Source organism: Phycodurus eques, chromosome 15 (assembly GCF_024500275.1).
Source record: "Phycodurus eques isolate BA_2022a chromosome 15, UOR_Pequ_1.1, whole genome shotgun sequence".
Classification (NCBI taxonomy): Eukaryota; Metazoa; Chordata; class Actinopteri; order Syngnathiformes; family Syngnathidae; genus Phycodurus; species Phycodurus eques.
Window position 1 is genome coordinate 16897187 of NC_084539.1, and position 22005 is coordinate 16919191.

Consider the following 22005-nt stretch of genomic DNA (forward strand, 5'->3'; position numbering starts at 1 on the left):
AGCATTCGCCACGTTATATACTGGGCAAGTTAGAAGAAATAATACATCTGCACATGTTTTGGACACCTTCAGAAAATTAAAGTACGACACACAAATTCCGCATTTTTGGATGAGTTTGGAGACGTTTGCCGGAATAACATGAAAGGCAAAAACCTGCACTGATAAATATTCTAACAATATTATTGCCCAATGCAGTTGACATTCAAGGACGGCATGTGGAGGGAAGAAATAGAACACCTGGCTATGCGATGCTAATATCTGACAGCATGGAGAGCCAACAAAAATAAACGATGATCAAAAAAAAAAAAAAAAAAGTCTGGTCAGTGCAGCCAAAAATACATTGTTGATTTAATGATGCAGATTGGGAGGTAAAATTCCTCAGCAGAGCCACACACGAATTATGTAGCGATATTACCACTCAAGATATCCAAGCATGCAAGCACACCTGCGCTATGTATCAACCTGTGTGGGAAGTTGCAGAAACAAACGATTGTGAATTGAGGAACGAGAATGTTTGTTCAAGTGTGGTGCCTATTAAGGACACCTTTATTGTTACAAATGCGTGCTGGGTATAATATTAAACAGCGGTATATTACATACATTCTACTGCATGTCAAGAAAAACTGGAACGTTAAAACAACATTTTAAACAAGGACCAGTGGTGGGAAGTCACAAATACTTTCTTGCTGTGCTTAAGCGGATTTTTCAGGTACTGTATCTGTACTTCACTACGCACACAATCCTGGTTCCTTTTCTTCCCAAATGTTACGATTACCAGATATTTGGTATCAAGTTTTCCCCTTGTTCAGTCAAGTGGGATAGAGTAATAAGATTTAGTTGTTTACAATTGCCTACAGACGCTGTACGATGGCAGCAAAGCACTACTTTTCTATTAGACAGGCCAGAAGCCCTGAAGATCCTCCCTTTACTTCAACATAGTTCCTTGGCCCCAAGATGTCATAAGATGGTGCCAAAGCACTACTTTTCTATTAGACAGGGCTTTGGCGCTACTTTGCAGCATTTTAGGGTGTTTCAGAAAGACCACAAAAAGGTTCTTTAAAAAAATAAAGTAATAATAAATAAATAAAAATCTGCGACTAGGTGAATTTGTGAGTAACGAATCACAAATAGGGTGACCTCACAATAACATGAATACAAGCACAAACAGATACTGTAGATCCACACATTTGAGATCACTGGAAAATACTAACCAACAATCGAGTCTTTGAAGGACAGATGATCTCATACTACTTCCACGTCGTGCATCCCAAATCAGGAGCAAATGTGGAGGATGTAACTCGTGTCCAAATATTTCATCACCTTACAATATAAAGCGCATTTCAACACGCACCAAAAAAAGGGAGTCATTTTAATAATGTGACGTCAATAATGTTGTTACTAACGCGGGATGCCTGGCTGGGAAATGAGTTCACATGCCTGCTTTGGTCTAAGCGCCTCAGTGGATACATGAAGGAACATGTGCACAATTGAATTATAATACAAGATTTGATAGTTGAAAACATTTTTGTAAGGTCACATTTTTTTCTTTTTTTATATACAGCTCTTGTGCGGGCATACCTAATGACGTGACCCGGGTACGTATACGGTATATTCCATAATCAGAATCAGAATAATCTTGAAAAACGTACAAGGAATTTTTGTTTGCTGGTGTGTGAGATTTGTCTAATATAAAATATGTGCCTTGTTTTAATAAAGGTTAGGAGTTTGTGTGAATCTATAAAAAAAAAAAAAAAAAAATGGTGTCACTTGTTGTCATAGTAACGGTGTTATCACAATAACAGCTGCTGGCCTTTATCGGAGCCTTCATCCGGTGCACACAGCGAATTTTAATCCTAATCCACTTGCATCTTTTTTTTCCTTGAAGCAAACGTGAGACACTTGGCAATGCTATTTGCGCTGGCGATAACTGCGCGGTTACACGGGAAGGGGAGGAATCCAGTTGCAGCTGGGCTGAGAAGATGGAAGATTTCATGGACAAAATGTTGCTGTGAGAAAGTGCCGAGAATTCAGACTGATCTGTCTTAGCCAGGTAAAATCGACTCAAGTCTTTTCACTAAATTGGGAATTGTGTCATTTTAGAACTCAAAACATGGTTAAATGAATGTCAATTACAGTGGTTCGGCTCAAAGGCTAAAAATAGCGCCCAATCGTCGAACACTAGGAATGGGCATTTCGTAAATTGACCATCAATTATATAATTTTAAATGTTTTCAATTTTCAACAATCTATAAATGCTCTGAACTCCTCTCCCAACTACAAAACAATCTAGTATTATCTTGGGACAGAGAAAAGTGCAAAGGATCATGGGATGTGGCATGGGGAAACCACACCCCAAGCAATGCGACAGAGGTGACATTCACTTTTTCTTCTATTTTTCCATCATCAAGTTTTCAAAAATAATCACATTCATTCGTGTTATTTCCATCTTTTGTAGTGAGCATTTCCGTTCCAGGTAAATGTCATTTCATTCCATCACAACCATTGTTAGACTAAAAGTGTTTCATCTAACATTTTACTCAACTTTCCACGCGCGGTGAAGCTGCGACGGGTGAGTTTTTCGAGCAAATAATGAATACGACCGCCTCGGCTCATCACTTTCAAAACTTTGGATGTTTTTGAATTGGAGCTATCAGAGCGGCTGTGTTGATCCAACGCTGGTATCGTCAGTACGTTGCCCGGCTGGAGATGAGACGCAGATGCACGTGGAACATCTTCCAGTCCATCGAGTACGCCGACGAGCAAGACCAGACCAAGGTGAGATCAGAACAAATCTTATGGGAAGCCATTTTGTATGCAGCCCAAACCGCCATCATAATCCCAACAAAATTACACAGTGAATTAATATTCCAAACGACTCACAGCAAACACTTCCTTATGTACACAAGCACTAATACCGTGAAAGGTGATAGAAAATACAGGACTGGGGGATGTTTACCACCTGACCACCACTTCTCCCGTTCTGTTATGTTGAAAGCAATCGTCGCTGTCTCACAACTATTTTACGCATCATTCACCTTATTAAGTGACTGCAGGATGCCTTCTCAGATGTGTGAAAGCACACACGGTTGTGGTTATATTCCGCCACATTGTCTTTCATCTTTGCAGCTTTACAATTTCTTTGGCTTCTTGATGGACCACTTCACCCCAGCCAGCAGCGAGCGTAAGTCTACAGACGATTACGGTCAGCTTATCTCGCGCAAACGTAACTTTCTCTTACAACGCAGATCCGCCTCCCATCTGTTGAACCTTTGATTCAGGAAAGCTAATATCGCACATCTTCCGTGAGAACGACATCTGCCGCGATACGGAATGGGAGCGATACAATTGCTGCAGGAGTGTTGAGGTGCCTGACAGCTACACAGGCCCCCGGCTAACCTTTCCCATGACATTCTGCGGCGTGTCTGAGCTGGTGGAGGCCTTCAAGCATAGACAAGTAGGCACATGAAGCAATGACAACACAAAGTGGTCAAAAAGACACACATCGGAAATATTAAAAAAAAAATTTTTTAAAAAAGGCCACAGATGTGATGGTTTGACTGAATTTTCTCCACCAGTAGAAGCTCCATGCTTGCTACGTTCTGCAGCTTCTTGGGGAGACTTGGAGACTGCTCCAAATTCTCCCGAATATCAACCATGTCTCCTTCTGCCATACCAGAGAGATAACCATATGCGGTGAGTAGCGCCAAGCCTCACAACGACAATGTGAGTGGCCTTCCCAAGGGCAAAACAAAAGCGAAAAGTGAATGCAATGGTACATTTGAGCTTGTCCATCCCTTAGTTTGTTAGCAGCAGTGTCTTAGTACCTTATCTTGTCACTTGAGAACGATCTAACAAAGGGCAGTTAAAATCGGTCTTGTAAATTTGACATAACACAGAGAAGACTGTCGTAAACAACGCTGTCAAATTTGAAAAGTAAAAAAATGTCAATTGACAAGTATGTCAAATGAAGCTTCAGGATCGTGAAAAATCAAGTTACTGTCTGCGCTCTCAAACGCTTTGGACGTGTAGTCTGGATGAGCTGAAACCATGCCCTGCTTCAACTCTTAACGCGTTCACTGCCATTGACGGCTTTTGAAGTCAAATACCCATGTTAATTGGGAAGGCTGGTAATGATTAATCAAATACAACTACTCGACCTGGAAACAGGATGCCTCTTTGTTTAGCATCTTTCTTATGCCTACAAAAAGCCGATTAAATTGTCAGAAGAATAAACAGCAATTCTGAGAGGGACCTCGCACGCCGTGGTGTTCGGCCCCTAATTATGTACAATAAAAGCTGCAAGAACACTGAGGCATTATGTTTGCATTCACAGGTGATTTACATGGACACCTTGAAGATCTACTACTGATATTCTACAAGGTACTTGCATACATCAACCAGTCAATTGTACATTGTCTGACAAACATCTCGCATGTCTCCAGAATGGATTGCCTTCGTCCGAGAAACCATACGTGTTCAACGGAGATTTTGTGGATCGAGGCAAGAACTCATTAGAGATCCTGCTCATCCTGTTTGGGTTCCTGCTGGTCTACCCCAACAACATCCATCTGAATAGGGGCAACCATGAGGACCACATAGTTAACCTGAGGTACAATGGCAACGTCAAGATCTTTTTGCTAAATTCACATTTCAGTCAAAGGCACTAAACTCACTCACTAGCACTCTTTTGTTTGTGCTCTTCGAGGTATGGATTCACCAAAGAAGTTGTGGGAAAATACCGGGTATGTTTGATATGTTTATATTTCCAATGGAAATGAATCAAAGTCATTCATAATAACATAAGCCAATTTAAAAGAAAGGAAAAGAACATCAATAGATATCTTCATTCAGCACAGTTTACATGTTCAAAGGGAGTAGGGAGAAGTAAAAAAACCTCATGTTTTAGGTCTTGAGATTATGTTGCTTTCATCTCAACATGCAACATTAAATCTGCCGACTAGTGGAAATACTCCATTACAAGTCAAGGTTAGGAATTTTTATCAAGTGAGGAGCTGTATTAAAGAAGGGGTTGTGTGGACTCTGTGGAAGAGGGCCTTTGAGGGTAAAAAGATGAATGCATAACATGATTTACACCAGCCAGACTGGCCAAGGAGAACAAGGTCAATGAAAAATGAAGCATTTCTTGTTCCAAATTTAAACAGGTTTGTCCTTGTCCCATGCTCCTCCAGGCCCTGAAAAAGTAAAAATCACCCTGGTAGGTTTGGCATCATCTCGAGTGCATAGCCGAACCAAAAAGCCAAAGATCTAGACGCTTGACAAAACAGAGAAACAACCTCGACTCACTTCTTTTCCTGTAAAAAAGCAGCAGCAGCATTTAAGGGAGCACTGTAGTCTGATGCCTACATTAAGGACTTGGTTGCAGGTGCATGGCAAAAAGATCCTAAAGCTCCTCCAGAAGATCTTCAGCTCGTTGCCTCTGGCAACCATGGTGGATCACAAAGTGCTCATTGTGCATGGAGGCATCTCTGAATCCACAGACCTTAATGTAATAGCCAGACTGGACAGACACAAAGTAAGACTGGCCAACAATATCAAACGTATCGGAAATTATTATTTCAGAAATTGCAGGTGCTGATCTAAACTAACGTATTTTTGGCCAGTATGTCTCGACCCTGAAGCCTCCCATGCAAAGCCTTCACACCACCAGTACCAACAGTAAGATGGCGGACTCTGACGGTCTGGTGGAAAGTCGACGTCGAGTTCGCTCGCTGCCGAACCAGAGCCCGACTCCAGCCGGAAGGCACGATTTCCCACGTCGCTCGCTCCAAAACCCGCCCGTGAGCGACCGACTCTACTGGTCAGTGGAAAAGGAGCTGAGGAAGAGGCGCAAAGAGGCAGGTTTTGACCAGTCATATGGAGATATGAAGATGTCCGACTCTGGCCAAGACCCTGGGGACACTGGAACTGATGACCACGAGTGGAAACAAGTAAGAACAAATGCTACTTATGGTACATGCACTCATTTGGTGGGTTGCCTTCCAGAAAAACTTTATAAACCAGATAGTGGACATGCTGTGGAGCGACCCGATGCCCCAGAATGGCTGCATACCTAATAAGTTGCGAGGCGGCGGCTGCTATTGGGGTCCAGATGTCACGGAGAATGTTCTCGGACGTCACAACCTGCAGCTCCTCATCCGTTCACACGAGTGCAAACAGGACGGCTATGAATTCTGCCACAATCGTCGGGTGAGTGTGGCACGGGGAGAAGGTCGACAATAAATTTAAGATTGACCACAGATCTTCTCCATGCAGGTACTGACCATATTCTCAGCTTCCAACTACTACGAAGTGGGCAGTAACAGAGGAGCCTACATCAGGATGGGCCCCAATCTGAACCCTCACCTGGTTCAGTATCAAGCCAGCAGCACATGCATAGATCTCACCCTGCGACAAAGGTATCGTGGACCACACTTCTTCAGGAAATATTGTGGTGATAGCTTGCACCAAGGCTGTGTCTGCTCTCACAGAAACCAAAGGCGAAATAGGCACCCGTTGTTGTATAGACCTTTGCCAATGACCAAGAAACCTCAGTTAGATCCAAACCAAACATCTATTTATCCCCAGCGGGAAGTTAACTTTACTTTGGCGTTGAGGTCTTGGCTCATTCACCACCCCTCCGTCCTTTAATAATAATATCTTGTCAGTGTTGGCTGGACAGAGAGGTCGGCCTTGCAAGCGCTGCGGCAACAAGTGTTTGTCCACAAGTCAGATCTCATCAGTGCCTTCCAGGAGTTTGATCCAAACAGCACAGGTACCAAGTTGGAAAGGGAAGTTTCACTATCTTACATGCAACGATGTGCTAGTTCAACACCACCTTGTGGTAGCATTGTTCCATAACAGCTGTGCCGTGTCACCAGGGTTGATCTCCACGAGGGACTGGGCCAGTGCCACAGAGAGCATTCTGAAGCTGGGTCTACCCTGGAGGGTCCTCCGCCCTCAGCTTGTCAGCAGTACCCAGCACGGCAAGGTGGAATACCGGCAGTGGATCAGGGAGCTCTCCCTCACAGAGCCTCACCTAGAGGTGCCACTTGAACATTCATTAAGATTAAAACCATTTTTTTTTTTTTTGGTCACTTGTCATGCTTGGTACAAAAGCAACAAGCAAACCCCATTGGCATACGGGGTATTGAGTGAGTTAGGTGCCTTGCTCCAGGGCATTTGAGCAGTGAGTGCCTTTTCTGGCTGAGGGGAATTAAACCTGTGGTCCTTCTTAAATAGCTTTTCATATTTTGAAGGTCGTTTTGTAAACACGCAATCGAAGGATTTCGTTATCTTCCTGACAGATCTCAGACACCAGCATCCTAGAGATCATGTACAAGAACCACTCCAATCTTGAAACCATCTTCCGGATTATAGACACAGATCACTCAGGTCCGTGAGACCCTGTAAACCATAACCCTATTTAATTTCTTCAAATAACCTCGTTTCACTCTCCTTCCAGGTCTAATCTCACTGGAGGAATTCCGTCAAACTTGGAAACTGTTGAGCTCTCACCTCAAGATGGAGATCAGCGACAAAACCGTAGCGGACTTGGCTCAGAGCATCGACTTCAACAAGGACGGGGTCATCGATATCAACGAATTCATGGAGGCATTCCGCTTAGTGGGCATCTCGGCACACAAGTAGACGCTGTGGTGGCCTCACCGTAAAAGGTTTTAGCTGAGGGTACATGAAAACTTTTGGGTAGGGACGCTGATGTAAACCTTACAGTCTGGACCGTTTTTTCCCCCTCGTTTTTAACTTGGAGTTTGTTAAACTGCGTCCACTCTGATTTGCTTTCTAGTCATGTGCATATGAATATCGTACATTGTTATTACACAGGGTTTTTTTTGTTTATGGTGGTCTCAACACACAAGCCTTTTGAGGTTACGAAAGGCACGCATTGAACTAGTTTGCGCATGGCGTGAGAATATGCAAGCTGTTACCGGCTCACCTTTCATTTGATTAATATTTAGGGCCGGAGGGTTTGTTTCATCCAAACAATTTACAGTCATTCTAGCTTTACTACTGTATTAGCTTAGGTTAGTGATAGACTGAAGGGTGTTCCGACCTGCATGATTGGCATTACGTCGTAAACTGAGGATCCACTGGACTGTTTTCTATGTTCGTGTATGCAAGACACAACAGAGAATACAATAACAATTAAACAATTTTAAAAAGCTCACTATGTATTCCTAATGTTGTGGACTGTATTCCGACCACAGTGGTGCCTTGACTTACACGTTTAATTTTCTCAGTGACCAAGCTCGTAACTCAATTTACTCATATTTCAAATTAATATCCCCCATTGAAATGATCTCAAATGCAATTAATCTTTTACAGCATCCCTTGTGCTGCTCCTTTTTTGATTAATTTCACTCGAGCCAGCTTTGCTAAAGCACACTAGTCACTCAAATTTTGGCTCGCAACACAAAGCAAAAGAATCGATCAAGCAACAGCTTGTAACTCGAAGAACTTGTTGACAATTTAAGTCAAGGTACCACTGTACAGTCTTCATGGACAATGAGTAACATTTCACGAAATAGCAACAGACAAAATGGACTCCTGAGAATCCAGAGTACAAAACAGAGCTTTAGAAAGTGTCATCCCCGCGTGAATAAATAATCCCTGTGCAAGCTTAATCGACTCTGCTGCCATTTGTCGTTCATCTGCACAGGGATGCCAATCCGCGCGCGACGTGAATCCTATCAAGCCAAGCCCCGCTTTGATAAGATGTTGGAAAAAGCTCACCTGAAGAGGTAAACACGACAGGTGTGAGACGTCCAGCAGCATCGCACAGGACCGTATACACTACTAATAAAGATGTAGCGCCACTGCGGGTTTCATGGTTCCAGTTGAAATTACATTTTAATAACATTCTAGCGGCATATAAAAGCAATACAAAGATGTATGTACAAATGTGTTGGAAGCCTCATATCAATAATCTGATTTGACATGAAGGGCAAGGGATATTATTTTGCACCTGTAAGCTTTCTATTATCAGTCCAGAAAGTACAGATTAGTCAGTCACTGGCAAATACATTGAGACACTGTTCCCTAATTGAAGCATCATGCTGACAAACATGCATCAGAGGTTGGATATTGAGATTGTGAGCGTGTTGGGTGTGTGCGGGCCTGTCAGTCATCTCAACTCAGGATGCCGCCTCGTACGTGTCCGCTGTCGCTCAGGCCGTGCTCGATGAGTTTGATGTCTTCCAAGTCATCTTTAATGACGCTGATTAGGTGACTCAAACCATCCTGCTGCTGCTTTAGGTGCTAAATGAGAAGGTATGCAAACACGTTTCATTAACCTTTAATCCTACTCCATTGCTCAGTCTTAAAATGGTGGTCGAAAACACTTCTTTAGTGAAACAATTACTTGTCGGATTTCTCGGAGGAGGTCCGCGTCAACACTGTAGCGCTCCTCCGATCGCACGGCGCCAAAGTGGTTCTGCATGCGGATTTGGGACATCAGCTCATTCAAGCGACCCTAAGGCGGGAAACATTAAAACCATGTCGAAACTTAAAATAAAATATTTGCCACACAAATTGACACCTCATTTGTCCCATGAGACAGTCTAGAAATCTCCTGCATATTAGTGGTACATGTGTATGTACTGTATATGTATATACAAAAATGTAAAAATAAAAATAAAAACATGGCCAAAACCAATGTGATATTTGCATTCAGCACATCAACATTTTTCTAAATCATCTAAAAAATAAAAATAAAAATCGTATACAATAAATATGTTGTTGACCATTGTAGGAGGGTTTCGGTTGTCACTGAAGCCCATGCTTTGTCGATCCATCCAATAACTTCCAGGAAAGTTGCCTGGCGCATTCTCCCGGTTGCCGTGAAGCTGTGCTCTTCATCCATCAGCCCGCGATTAGCTTTTTTTGTTTGTTTGTTTTCTTCATTTCAGTAAGAGTAACCTCTGCTTTTTGCCAGTCCCTTACAAGTTTCTCGCTCACTCCAAACTGGCTTTCTGCTGCTCGATTACCGTTTTCGGCTGCATATTTCACTACTTGCAGCTTGTAATCTGCAGAATATGATTTTCTTTTTGATGCCATTTTTGTTCAGTCCTTCTCAGTTGTTTTTATAAATTACCGCTAATGTTGAAATTATCAATTTTCAGAGGTACAGAAGTAGCAGGTACAGATACACAGGCCTAGAACGCCCTCTTGCGGTTGTCAGTGTAAAAATAACATGAAATTATACAATAAAGTGTTAATAATTCCACATATAAATTGCTCCGGAGTATAAATCGCAACCCCGGCCTAACTATGAAAAAGAAACTGCGACTTATAGAACGAAAAATACGGTAATAAAAAAATTGTAAAAAATAAAAACCAGATCAATCATTTAGTAAAATTATCGTTAGTTGCAGCCCTAGTTATGAGCCAGATACACGATTTATTTGTTCGTCTGCTGCTATTAAAAAGTCAAACAGGTGAAGTGTAGCAGTACACTCACCTTGAACTGCGTGGGGGCATTGAGTTCCGACTGAATGGTGTCCAGCTGCACCCTGAGGTGCTCCTCATCCACCTGGATGGCGTACCCACTTTTCCTCTGGATCTCCTGTTTGATCAGCACCTGTGAACAAAGAATGGAGGGATCATGACAAGAGCAGGGAAAGAGAAAAGAGATGTCGGACAGGACAGCTGCAGCGGAATATACCTGCAGCACGCGGTGTGAGAGGTCCATCAGCTTCCTCTTGTATTGGGCGATCTTGGCCACGGTGGTCGCCTGGTTCTTCTGGAGCTCGCTGATGTCGTTGGAGACGATCTGCAAAGTCCGCAGGTTCATCAGTTCGCCCATAATGACATAGTGGAACAAGCGCTTGTGAAATATAGAGGCGCAGCACAGAGAGGACCTCATGTGAAACCAGTAGTGGGACCAGCAGAACAGTACCGTAAATAAAATAACCAATTTTATTGCTTTTTTTTTTTTTGTGACACACATTCTTCTTTACACAGAAAACTAGAAGACTCATTTTTCTTAGCGATGGTGTGATAAAGTATCACTTGAGTTGTACTACCACAGTTTTAACTTGTGGTATTCTCAAGAAGCAGTCTTTTCTTTTGACTCACTTTATTTTGAAGTTAACACACAGTGGTAACATGGCATCCATTCCTACTTGTACCCATCAGACGCTGTGTTCTTCTTCGTCTCTTATTTCTTCTTTGTCTCTTATATATGCATTCCTTTTACCGACTGAATCTCTAGTGTTCAGACTGAGGCACCACATAACTGAAATGATTTGTATTACAGACTACATTTCAGTGAAATGGGTGCCAGTTGGATGTTAAAGGGTCAGGAATAGTAGTAGTAACTTCAAAAGGTGTCATACTCGACTAAAACTTGTGAAATGTTTGTGTTTTTGAACAATATTAGATCAAAATAAAACATTTGCAAGTTGCAAGACGCAATGGCATTATCAAGTATCAGTACTTTGGATCGGTAAGCAATGAAAGTACTTGTACTGTGTCTGAAAAAAGTTGTATTGGTGCATCCCTATTAATTACAGGTTTTTTTTAAACCAGTTTATTTCTTTACATTTTCTTTTATTGTTTTTTTTATACTGGATAGTGCAATTTTTCCTTTATTAAAATAATGGCGATAACAGGTTAACAGCATTTCAATTCATTTCATTTATTTGATGTGTGTAGCTGGCACGGTGGACGACTGGTTAGCACATCTGCCTCACAGTTCTGGGGACAGGGGTTCAAATCCCGGCCCCGCCTGTGTGGAGTTTGCATGTTCTCCCCTGTGCCTGGGTGGGTTTTCCCCGGGCACTCCGGTTTCCTCCCACATCCCAAAAACATGCGCGGTAGGTTTATTTAAGACTCTAAATTGCCCGTAGGAGTGAATGTGAGTGCGAATGGTTGTTTGTTTTTATGTGCCCTGCGATTGGCTGGAGACCGGTTCAGGGTGTACCCCGCCTCCCGCCCGGCGATAGCTAGGATAGGCTCCAGCAGCCCGCGACCCTAGTGAGGATAAGCGGTAAAGAAAATTGATGGATGGATGAGGTGTGTGTAAACTGAGTTATGAGCTTGGTCACGGAACAAACTGAACTCATAAGTCAAGGCACCACAAAACTGTAAGCCAGTTTATTGATCATCGAGCATGCACAAAACCATGTTTGGATTTATGTTTGTTGTATTTTGTATCGGTAGTTTATACATCAATGGTGTTTACTCACGTCTACTCTCGTCTGATGCTGTTTGGTCATCTGTTCCTGGATCTGAAGTCGTCGAAGCAGCTCTTTAAAGCCCACCATGGGCACTGGGATCAACCTAGGCACAAACCAGGCGGAGGTTTATCACTGCGGGTTGTAAATGAGTACAAACAAAAGCAAACATACTCACTTCTCTGGGTCAGGGTTGTCCACCTTGGCCTGCTCCCAGATGATGGGGTCCACCCCTGGTGGGGACAAAGTATCTTTAAGTCATTGCAGAACAAACCGATGAGAAAGGGGCCGCGCGCTCACCTGCTGGGGCGTTCTGGAGAAGCTGTTTGAGCTGCGCTGGTGAGAGCTCGGTCCGCGTGACCGACATGGCCACGCCCAGCTGCGTGAGCTGCACCTTGATGTTGACCTGCTCCAGGTACGTGAAGAGCGTGGAGGCGGGTATGCGCTTTGACGTGCCGTTAGGGGAGCGCTCCACCACATAAATGATCACCTCCGTCCTGAGAGCGGAACAAAATGAAGCAATATTTCCTTCTCCATCCACCTAACTTTCCCTCATTTAAGCTACCTCCCTATTAATAGCCTACCTAAGCTCAACAATTACAGAATGATCTAATAAGATTTGGCTGCGATACATTGTACTTGTTAATTAACTAACTGGTGTTTAAAAAAAAAAAATGAAAATTTTTACTATCAAAAATTTTTTCAACTATATTGCAATGTTTATACTTCAAAATATTTAGCAGCCTTAATATCATGGAATGAATCAGTCATAAGTTTTAAAAACTGTATATTCTACACGTGAATGAAAACTGTATGATTGCTTTACAACCCCAATTCCAATGAAGTTGGGACGTAGTGTTAAACAAATAAAAACAGAATACAATGATTTGCAAATCATGTTCAACCTATATTTAATTGAATACACTACAAAGACAAGATATTTAATGTTCAAACTGATAAACTTTATTGTTTTTAGCAAATAATCATTAACTTAGAACAACACATTCCCAAAAAGCTGGAACAGGGTCATGTTTACCACTGTGTTACATCACCTTTTCTTTTAACAACATTCAATAAACGTTTGGAAACTGAGGACACTAATGGTTGAAGCTTTGTAGGTGGAATTCTTTCCCATTCTTGATGTACATCTACAGCTGTTCAACAGTCCTGGGTCTCCGTTGTCGTATTTTACGCTTCATAATGCGGCACACATTTTCAATGGGAGACACGTCTGGACTGGAGGCAGGCCAGTCTGGGTACCTGCACTCTTTTACTACGAAGCTATGCTGTTGTAACACTTACAGAATGTGGTTTGGGATTGTCTTGCTGAAATAAGCAGGGGCATCCATGAAAAAAAAAACATTGCTTGGATGGCAGCGTATGTTTCTCCAAAACCTGTATGTACCTTTTAGCATTAAAAAAGCATAGTAGAGTTTCAAGTTGCACTTACGGATGTAGCGCCGGACTGTATTTACTGACATTGGTTAACTGAAGTGTTCCTGACCCCATGTGGTGATATCCTTTACACGTCAGTTTTTGATGCAGTGCCGCCTGAGGGATCGAAGGTCACGGGCATTCAATGTTGGTTTTCGGCCTTGCCGCTTACATGCAGTGATTTGTCCAGATTCTCTGAACCTTTTGATGACATTATGGTCCGTAGATGATGAAATCCCTAAATTCGTTGCAATTGTACATTGAGGAACATTGTCCTTAAACTCTTCGACTATTTTCTCAAAGCACTTGTTCACAAAGAGGTGAACCTCACCCCATCTTTGCTTGTGAATGACTGAGCAATTCAGGAAAGCTCCTTTAATACCCAATCATGGCACCCACCTGTTCCCAATTAGCGTGTTCACCTGTGGGATGTTCCAAACAGCTGTTTCATGACCATTCCTCAACTTTCTCAGTCTTTTTTGCCACCTGTCCCCAGCTTTTTTGGAACGTGTTGCAACCATAAAATTCAAAGTTAATTTTTTTTCTAAAAACAATAAAGTTTATCATTTTTAACATTAAATATATTGTCTTTGTAGTGTAGTCAATAAATTATAGGTTGAACATGATTTGCAAATCATTGTATTGTTTTTATTTATGTTTAACAGAATGTCCCAACTTCATTGGAATTGTATTTATCCCTCAATGAGCAGTATTATAGTATAACGTATTTTTTTAAAAATATATATTTTTTTTAAATTACATTTTAAGCCCATATCACAGTGCTTTGCTTTCTATATATTTAATTTGATTGAATTATACATGTACTAGTCAGATTAGTATTAGTTGTCTAATAATTTTATTTTAATAAAATCGATTTACATGTAAACTAAAAGTGTTTCAAGCATTTTTAAATCACACAATATCATATAAAAAATATGAATATTAACATTTATACATAAGTATATACAATACAATATGTGAAAACCTCACGAGATCAGTCCAATACAAAAAGGTTCAAACGTTCATTTAGCACTCAATGCTAAATCCAGTGTGTGTACGTGTGAGACGTACTGGTCGTTAGGAAGCGACTTGACGCCATCCACGTTGACGCTCAACGTCTGGTTGCTTCCCAGAACCTTGTGCAGTGACTCCACAAGTGGCTGCTGCTGCACTCGCACGTCCGCCTCCTTCTTGTTGAGCACCAAGACTACTAGGCCGTCCTCGTCCTTACTGATCGGCACGCAGCTGTAGCCCACAGCCTGGTGAGCACAATATACGGCCAACTGCCATTTATTCGCGATTCAAAAAGTCACCCAAATGTATTTTTTTCTGTGGAGAAACTGCATCTATCTGTAATTCCCTCACATCTGCAAAAGGAAATCCACAGTTTATTGAATTGATTAGGGTTATTTTGGGTTCAAAAATGTTTTATAATGCATTTGAAAACTGTGTTTTAATAACTTTATGTTTGAAGTGTGTGGAAGGGGTACAACTATAAAAAAGTATACATTTTTATACGGTCTCTCTATATCAGTGGTTCTGAACCTGGGTTTGATTGAACCCCAAGGATTCGTTAGGTCAGTCTCGGGTTCAGCGGAGGTCAAGACAGACAGACAGACAGACAGACAGACACAGACACACACACCTCGTTACTAAGAAAGCAGTTGAGATAGTTATCGTATCTTTGCGAGCAATCCTTTTCGAGGCTGATAGATGTAAAGGAAGGAAAGGAAAGGAACTGACTGTTGCAAAAAATATCAAAGCAACAGAATCAGCATATGATATCAAACAGATCAACGACGGTAACAGTGATTATTACTTTTTTTGCCTTACCAGGATAATGAAAGATTAAAGAAATCAATAAAATATGAGAGCGGCACTTGTCAAGGTGAAGTTGCGCTTTTCTGAACTTGTCTCGATAAGGCAACAGCAAAAGTCATTCATTTGTAATAACTATTCAATGAGTTAAGTTTGTGTTGTATGTGTGTATAATTCTTGTTTTGTTTTTTGAACACAATGATTTTCTGCACGGATCAAATATATATTGAATATATACATTATATTGTTATTGTTGATATAGATTGAGTTAAAAGAAAAGGTTTTCCCATGAGGAAGGGGTCGGTGAATGGGCGCATTAAGTTTAAGGGGTTCAGTACTCCAACAAGGTTAAAAACCATTGATCTATATCGTGGATCTTAACCTATTGCATTTCCAGGTTGGTCTGGAACCCATTCCCCAAGGTAAACTGTAAACTGCATAATGTATAATGTATTAAAGTGTTTTGGGATCATAGTTTGGGGTAAACATTTTTAGGGGGGCGTCAATTACTCGTGGTTTTTCACTATTCACAGCAGGGCTCGGACCCTATGCCCCATGACTAGCTGATGTTTACTGGAAACATTTTGTATTAATTTTGACCAATTCGGCATTACCTTGAACCTGCAGAAGGGGTTTTCTTGGTTGAAGTCTACGGGGTGGTTGTTGTTGCTGAAGTAGCCCTTGCCCGTGCCCCAGTAGGCCTGCAGCTGGTTCCATTTGGCCAGAATGGAGTCGCGCTCGTCCCCCAGCAAGGTGGGCGCCGACAAAGCAGTCACTTGCTGGTACAGCTGATTGGGCTGAGCCTGCTGCTGGGCGGGCTGACCAAACAAGCCTCCTGATAAAACAATAAAGCAGATTAGTGCTTTACTCATATGTAATACAAGTCATACAAGTGTAAAAATAAGTTAATCAACATAAGATTAAAGTAAAACTATTCATCCGTTGCGAAGAGCTAGTCATTCGCCCTTATGCTTTAAGCTACATGCTATTTGCATTAGTATATGTCATGTCATTTATATTGAATTTTTATTGTGCTTTTAAATGTTACAGTCAGTTCGCATTAGAACCCACGTTTGGCAGAGACCTCACCCAACAGATCTAGCAGAAGCAACTAAAATAATAACTAATGAATGAGTGTAGCAAGTAGCACATGACCAACAGAACACGGACACCTGAAAATTCAAAGAGGTTTCTAAGTTTATTGTTTTGATTTATTTGGTGCTGCGACAGCACAGTGATGAAGTGGTTAGCAGGTCTGCCTCACAGTTATAAGGTTCAAGGTTTGACTCTCAGTGCCGGCCTTCCTGGGTGGAGTTTGCATGCTCTGCCGTGCTTGTGATTGTTTCCAGGTACTCCATCATCCTTTGCTTTTTGTTAACTTGATTTAAAACGAAACTTAAGTGAAGCGGTCATTTACCCAAGGGTGTCACTTACCCTGCTGCTGCTGAGGGGGCTGGAGAGTAAAGCCACCGAACCCACCCAGACTGGTGGTTCCCAATCCAGTACCGAATCCGGTGGTGCCAGCGGCTGTTCCAGTACCAAGGCCGGAAGTGAAACCAAAGCCTTTGTTCTGTGTGGTACCAAAGAGGCCTCCTAAGAAAACAGAACGGAGAGAGCGGATGTGCCAGTCAGGCCTTCACTTCAAAACAAAACTGTTTAAACCATGCCGCATTGAACGCATTCATTTACATTTTGACATGTTGCCGCATTTCCTCCAAGAAGAGACTCGAAACAGCAAGAAACCAGTTCGCAGCAGTCAAATGGAGACTGTGGAGCACAATACTGCAGTGTCCAAGCTAAGCTAACATTAGCAGGTGTGTTTATATTGGTCATTTGTAGCTGTGTATCCACAAATGTTACAATGAAAACGCTTGACTTTAATCCTTTAGATGCTTCCTGAGCCAAGGTCTTGTGCGATTTGCTCTTGTCATGGATGATGATGATATATTTCGCGGCATAGTTTTCCATGAGAACTCTGTTTGAACACCAAATTCTACCACTGGTGGAGAAACTGACGGGACCGTCACATAGACAAGCGCAAAAATTGGCATGACCAAGACCATCAGCGGGAGTCTGAGGGCATGTTGCCGACTTACCTGTAGTGTTGGAAGAGGATGCGATGCTAAACGTGGAACCCGGCGCGGCAGCTGTGGTCGTGCCAAAGCCACCAAATGTTCCTGAGGGTAAAACAAAAAATATATATATATATATATATGTTGTATGTTCTGAAACAAACAAAAATAACAACAAATATGAATTTAGATCATCAATAAGAAAGCATTTATCACAGTGGTTGGTGTAACAAAGTAGATGAGTGCATTGCGTTATAAGGGGCCGTCAGGTCAGGGACATAATTCAGGATTACTTCTCACACACTACTGAAACACCTTAACATACACTAAAACTTGAATGACTAAAGATTTTTTATAGTCACCTATAATGTGATGAAAGCTGAGTCGAAGTCAATTAATTGATGTCATTGATATTTTTTCAGCACAGTACATCGGTCTGCAACCTTTTTTTTTAACACCACAGACCAGTTTTGTATAAAGACATATTTCGCCGGAAAGCATAGAATTTAATGAAAAGAAATGACTAAAAATACAATTTCACTAACTGTTGTAATTAACGACTATATAATTCATGGCATATGAAGATAGTGTCACCGAGTTGGCCAGACATTTCGCTGTTCCACAGCATGTTAAGAGTAAGGTGACAGCAGCAGACGGGCAAGTCGAAAGTCCTCTGAATATTGGCCGATTGGAAGACAAGATCCCAAAAACATGTGATTAACGATTAGTCAACCAAGCTTTAAACATCAATACGGAATAATAAAATCGACTCGTCCATTAATCGTTTCAACCCCTACTGAGTAGTGTGTACTATGCATGTGAGGGTGCTTGAGTAATGAGTGTGAGCTGTAATTCTGAATGAATTATGCCCCTGACGGCTTCATACGTTGTCTTCTCCTTATGCATGACGTCACACGACACCACAAAAACGTGACACACGGATGTTTGTGAGCTCTAAACGACTCAAATCAATCACAAGGTTTTATCTACCTGTGCTAGCCAGGCTATTGCCAAAATTGAAAGCATTGCCAGCGGTGGATGCTGCGCCAAAGCAGCCTGCATTAAAGCCCACCGCCGTTGGCGCCGGGTTGGCGTTTAAGCCAAACCCCCCAAAACTAAACCCACCGGCCGCGGTACCTCCGGCTCCCAGCCCCCCAAATCCTGCAGGCCGGCACAGGCGGGCAGCGAGAGGGAGAGAACGACATAGTTGGGAGTTAAAATGACAAGAGTTAATAAAATAGACAAAACAATGAAGATAATGGGCCAAAGCAGGTGTCGCAACGTACCTGTGCTGGTGGAGCCAAAGGAAAATCCTGTTGCTGGTGCGGCAGCTGTGGTGGTCGCCGTGCCGAAACTCGGAGCTGTGAGAGCTAGGACCCAAAAAGCCGTCGGATCACATATATATATATATATATATATATATATATATATAGCCATATGAAACTACTTTTGTGTTTGTGTGGGGAATTTTGACAGAAAATAAAATAATGACTCTTTCTTCTACACATTGTTTTTCTTCACGATTATTACAACTTTATTCTCATAAGTTTCTAGACAGGGGTAATAATGCACATCCGCAAAGAGAGGGACAGAAAGAGAAGGCTTACTGCCAAATCCAGAGGCGGCTGTGGTGGTAGTTGCAGGGGTGCCAAACCCAAAAGCTGTTGATGCGGTGGTCTTCGCACCAAACGAACCGAATGAAAACCCAGTTGTGCCTTCAAAAAAAGAGAAAGGCGTGGTCAAACCAAGAAAAGTATTACTTTGGCGTCATCTACTGGATTATTGGTGTTTTTAGGTTTAATTCATCAATTTTTTTTTTTTTTTTTAAATCTACGTTTGAGATGCTCTATTTTGTTGGCATCCATTTATTATTCTATGCAGAAGCCAAAAGGTGAATGACATATGTTTGTGTGAAGTGTGACGTCAGACAACACATTCTTTCAATCAAGTACTCTGACAAACAGACTCTGAAAACAAATGGAAATTGTACTGCTTTAAATATAAACCCTCAAGTCCCTAGCATGATACTGCATGTAGCATAACCTTTTTCTCTTTATCTTCTGATCCTTTCTGCATTTGCTCTTCTTTTCTGGGAAGACGGTTCCATTTGAATTGATTGTTACACATGACCAATCTATTGTTTAGATTTGTACCCTTTGTATCCATTGCACTAAGAAAATAGGCTACTATACTAGTTAATAGTACTGATGAGTCTCATGAAGGTGGTTTGTTTGTGTTTACATTTTTAACTCCGGAATGCAGTAATAATGTATGTGACATTGATCCATGGTTGTGTACATCCTCGATGCATGGTGTTGATACGTGTTCATAGAAACGGACTAATTTAAGTAGAGGACCAAATCACAACACGGACTGCCTTGAGGTGCTTTTGCCTGTTCCACTTTTGTAAACTACGTTCATCTTGAAACAATAATGGATGTGTTCAATATTTATTATGGATGAGCCACAAGCTGACCTGGCTTCCGCTACGTTTATCATGCGACAGCAATTACGTCATTGCGGCGCGCCTGAGTAGTTTAAAAAATACCTTTTTTTTAAAAAATAAGTTGAACTATATAATGTAGTACATGATATAAAAATCCCATTACTGAGACGGTTGTCTGGAATGAGTCTGTGACTTTACTTGATATTTATAGTTAGCCGGCTATGGGAAAAATGCATCTCGTCATGAGGGTTAACCTTTCGTTCGCTTTCCTGAGTCAAACCAAAGCTTTAGAATACTGGTAGGACACTGATAAACTCGTACTAATTATCGTACAAAATGTGGACATTGATAAACTCGTACTAAAATGCGTAAGCAAAATGCTCTTACTAGCTGCAGGATTGGAAGCCGCACCGCTGCCAAAATTGAACGCCATGGTGAACCGTCTGGTACCTAATTCTTCTTCTCTTCCTTTCAGTTGTGCTGCTTCTCAGTCCACAAGAGGACGTACCGCCATCTAAAGAGTGAACTTGGTACTACTGAAATCCGTTTATTTTACTCTCAAAAGGTCAGGAGTCATTAGGGTTTACTTAATAAACCCTCCACCCCACCAAAAAAATAATCAAAAACATTTGACGTCACCGAATGGTTACGGAAAAGCAGTATAAACAATGACGCCTTGGGATCGTCACCGGACATCGATATAAAAGAAGACCAATACGCCATCCTGGCTAATCGTCGTGCCTACGTCGCGGCCATATTGGGGAGGTCGCCTCTCCCAACAAAGGTAATGCATGAACATTGATATTTAGTCATAAAAGTAAAAGGCAAAAATGCACAGATTAGTAATAAAAAGATAGATTAGTAGTAAAAAGGCAAAATGCATAGATTTCTTCAAGAGTTTTCAAACATTAATTATATAAGTGGCACCTTGACTTACAAGTTTATATGTAATTGATTCTGTGACCAAGTTTGTAACTCAATTCAGTATTACCTAATCAAGTTTCCCCATGGAAATAAAGAAATTCAATTTTTCATCCCAGAGCCCCCAAAACACCACATTTTTCGTTAATCGTGTTTAATAAATAATAATTGCCCTGTCGTATAAAAACATCATAAAACACAATAAAAGAGTGCAATGAAATAAACTGGCTCTATAAAGTTAAATTACATTATGTATTCTTGTATTGAAGTTGAACGGTTAAAGTTTGCATGTGAGCGTCTGGCGTGAGTTGTGGCATACAGCAGCTCATTGCATATGTCCTTGTATTTATTTTTTATTTTTTTACATGCATCGGTGACTATGGCTCTCCTTGCCCACATGCCAGGGCATTACAGTTTTCCCTTGACTCGAGCAGTGGCGTATATGAAGCTCACTCGTAATAAAAATTTGGCTCGCATAACATTTTGGGGAAAAAAAGAACCCAAAAAAAATAAATAAAAAAGGTTACTCCCAGTTCCCCTGTCGTAATCGTACGCCATTGTGCGCAAACGTATGCAGCACCGGCATCCTTGGTCTTTTGGTTTTCTTGCCGTCCAGATATATTGACTATACTGATGACTTAGGACCCTCCTAGCAGGATTTTACATGCTCTCTTATGCTTCATTACACACAGCATCAAATTCATAATGATTTTTATGTGCGAAGTATGTAATTTGTCTCCGTTAGTTGAAACCGCGCTGGTACGACAACAGCCATTGCGACAAAAAAATACTTTTGAGACATAAAAACATACTACAGACTTTTGAGACAAAAACATACTACAGAGTCATTGAGCAATGGAAGGTTACCGGTAATGCGGTTATGATGATATAGTGACAATTGTGCAAATGATGCAGAGTCTTCTTGCAATTTAGAGCAGTTTGAAATGACTACTAGAGTGACAGTAGATCCTGGTAGTCCTCAGGAAACGTAAGCAGTTTGAAGTGACTCGTAGTGCACTGTCAGATGTAGGAAGCTGTTTTAAAGAGTCCTCTGGAGACTGTGCTGTATTTAAAATAAATCCACAGAGGCCATCACGGAGAGCAAGGCCTATACTGACTT

The 22005-nt window shown here is 41.5% G+C and overlaps 2 protein-coding genes across 5 annotated transcripts; one reads left to right on the plus strand and one right to left on the minus strand.

Annotated features, from left to right (window-relative positions):
* The first annotated feature begins 1488 nt into the window (after positions 1 to 1488).
* On the plus strand, positions 1489 to 9672 carry LOC133413905 (serine/threonine-protein phosphatase with EF-hands 2-like). Of its 3 annotated transcripts, XM_061698827.1 has the most exons (19): positions 1489 to 1595; positions 1886 to 2050; positions 2291 to 2370; positions 2456 to 2473; positions 2561 to 2775; positions 3127 to 3181; positions 3279 to 3454; positions 3579 to 3693; positions 4334 to 4380; positions 4443 to 4609; positions 4706 to 4742; positions 5384 to 5533; positions 5622 to 5948; positions 6022 to 6207; positions 6274 to 6416; positions 6666 to 6772; positions 6879 to 7042; positions 7305 to 7392; positions 7463 to 9672. In XM_061698827.1, the coding sequence occupies exons 5-19, from the start codon at positions 2707 to 2709 to the stop codon at positions 7645 to 7647; spliced, it is 2016 nt and encodes a 671-aa protein (XP_061554811.1). In that variant the 5' UTR covers positions 1489 to 1595; positions 1886 to 2050; positions 2291 to 2370; positions 2456 to 2473; positions 2561 to 2706; the 3' UTR covers positions 7648 to 9672. The 3 variants fall into 3 exon arrangements, with proteins under 3 accessions (XP_061554811.1, XP_061554812.1, XP_061554813.1); XM_061698828.1 differs by lacking the exons at positions 1489 to 1595; positions 1886 to 2050; positions 2291 to 2370; positions 2456 to 2473 and having other exon boundaries at positions 2566 to 2569; positions 2648 to 2775; XM_061698829.1 differs by lacking the exons at positions 1489 to 1595; positions 1886 to 2050; positions 2291 to 2370; positions 2456 to 2473 and having other exon boundaries at positions 2741 to 2775; positions 3246 to 3454.
* On the minus strand, positions 8842 to 20683 carry nup54 (nucleoporin 54). Of its 2 annotated transcripts, XM_061698830.1 has the most exons (15): positions 20352 to 20683; positions 19126 to 19233; positions 18805 to 18888; positions 18509 to 18679; positions 17543 to 17623; positions 16881 to 17039; positions 16061 to 16281; positions 14700 to 14887; positions 12495 to 12691; positions 12373 to 12427; positions 12207 to 12300; positions 10682 to 10789; positions 10478 to 10597; positions 9380 to 9490; positions 8842 to 9276 (listed from the first exon to the last, which is right to left on the minus strand). In XM_061698830.1, exons 1-15 carry the CDS (start codon positions 20395 to 20397, stop codon positions 9148 to 9150), a joined length of 1872 nt encoding a protein of 623 aa, XP_061554814.1. In that variant the 5' UTR covers positions 20398 to 20683; the 3' UTR covers positions 8842 to 9147. The 2 variants fall into 2 exon arrangements, with proteins under 2 accessions (XP_061554814.1, XP_061554815.1); XM_061698831.1 differs by lacking the exon at positions 18509 to 18679 and having other exon boundaries at positions 20352 to 20679.
* Positions 20684 to 22005: the final 1322 nt, after the last annotated feature.

What these genes read in the sequence shown, in the direction of transcription:
- LOC133413905 (XM_061698827.1), top strand. Translation starts at nt 2,707, where the DNA reads ATGAGACGCAGATGCACGTGGAACATCTTCCAGTCCATCGAGTACGCC. An exon ending in GATCTCACCCTGCGACAAAG is followed by an intron (nt 6,417 to 6,665) that starts GTATCGTGGACC and finishes ATATCTTGTCAG; the next exon opens with TGTTGGCTGGACAGAGAGGT. An exon ending in GTTTGATCCAAACAGCACAG is followed by an intron (nt 6,773 to 6,878) that starts GTACCAAGTTGG and finishes CCGTGTCACCAG; the next exon opens with GGTTGATCTCCACGAGGGAC.
- nup54 (XM_061698830.1), bottom strand. Translation starts at nt 20,397, where the DNA reads ATGGCGTTCAATTTTGGCAGCGGTGCGGCTTCCAATCCTGCAGCTA. An exon ending in ACCCCTTCTGCAGGTTCAAG is followed by an intron (nt 14,888 to 16,060) that starts GTAATGCCGAAT and finishes TGTGCTCACCAG; the next exon opens with GCTGTGGGCTACAGCTGCGT. An exon ending in TCTCACACCGCGTGCTGCAG is followed by an intron (nt 10,598 to 10,681) that starts GTATATTCCGCT and finishes CTTTGTTCACAG; the next exon opens with GTGCTGATCAAACAGGAGAT.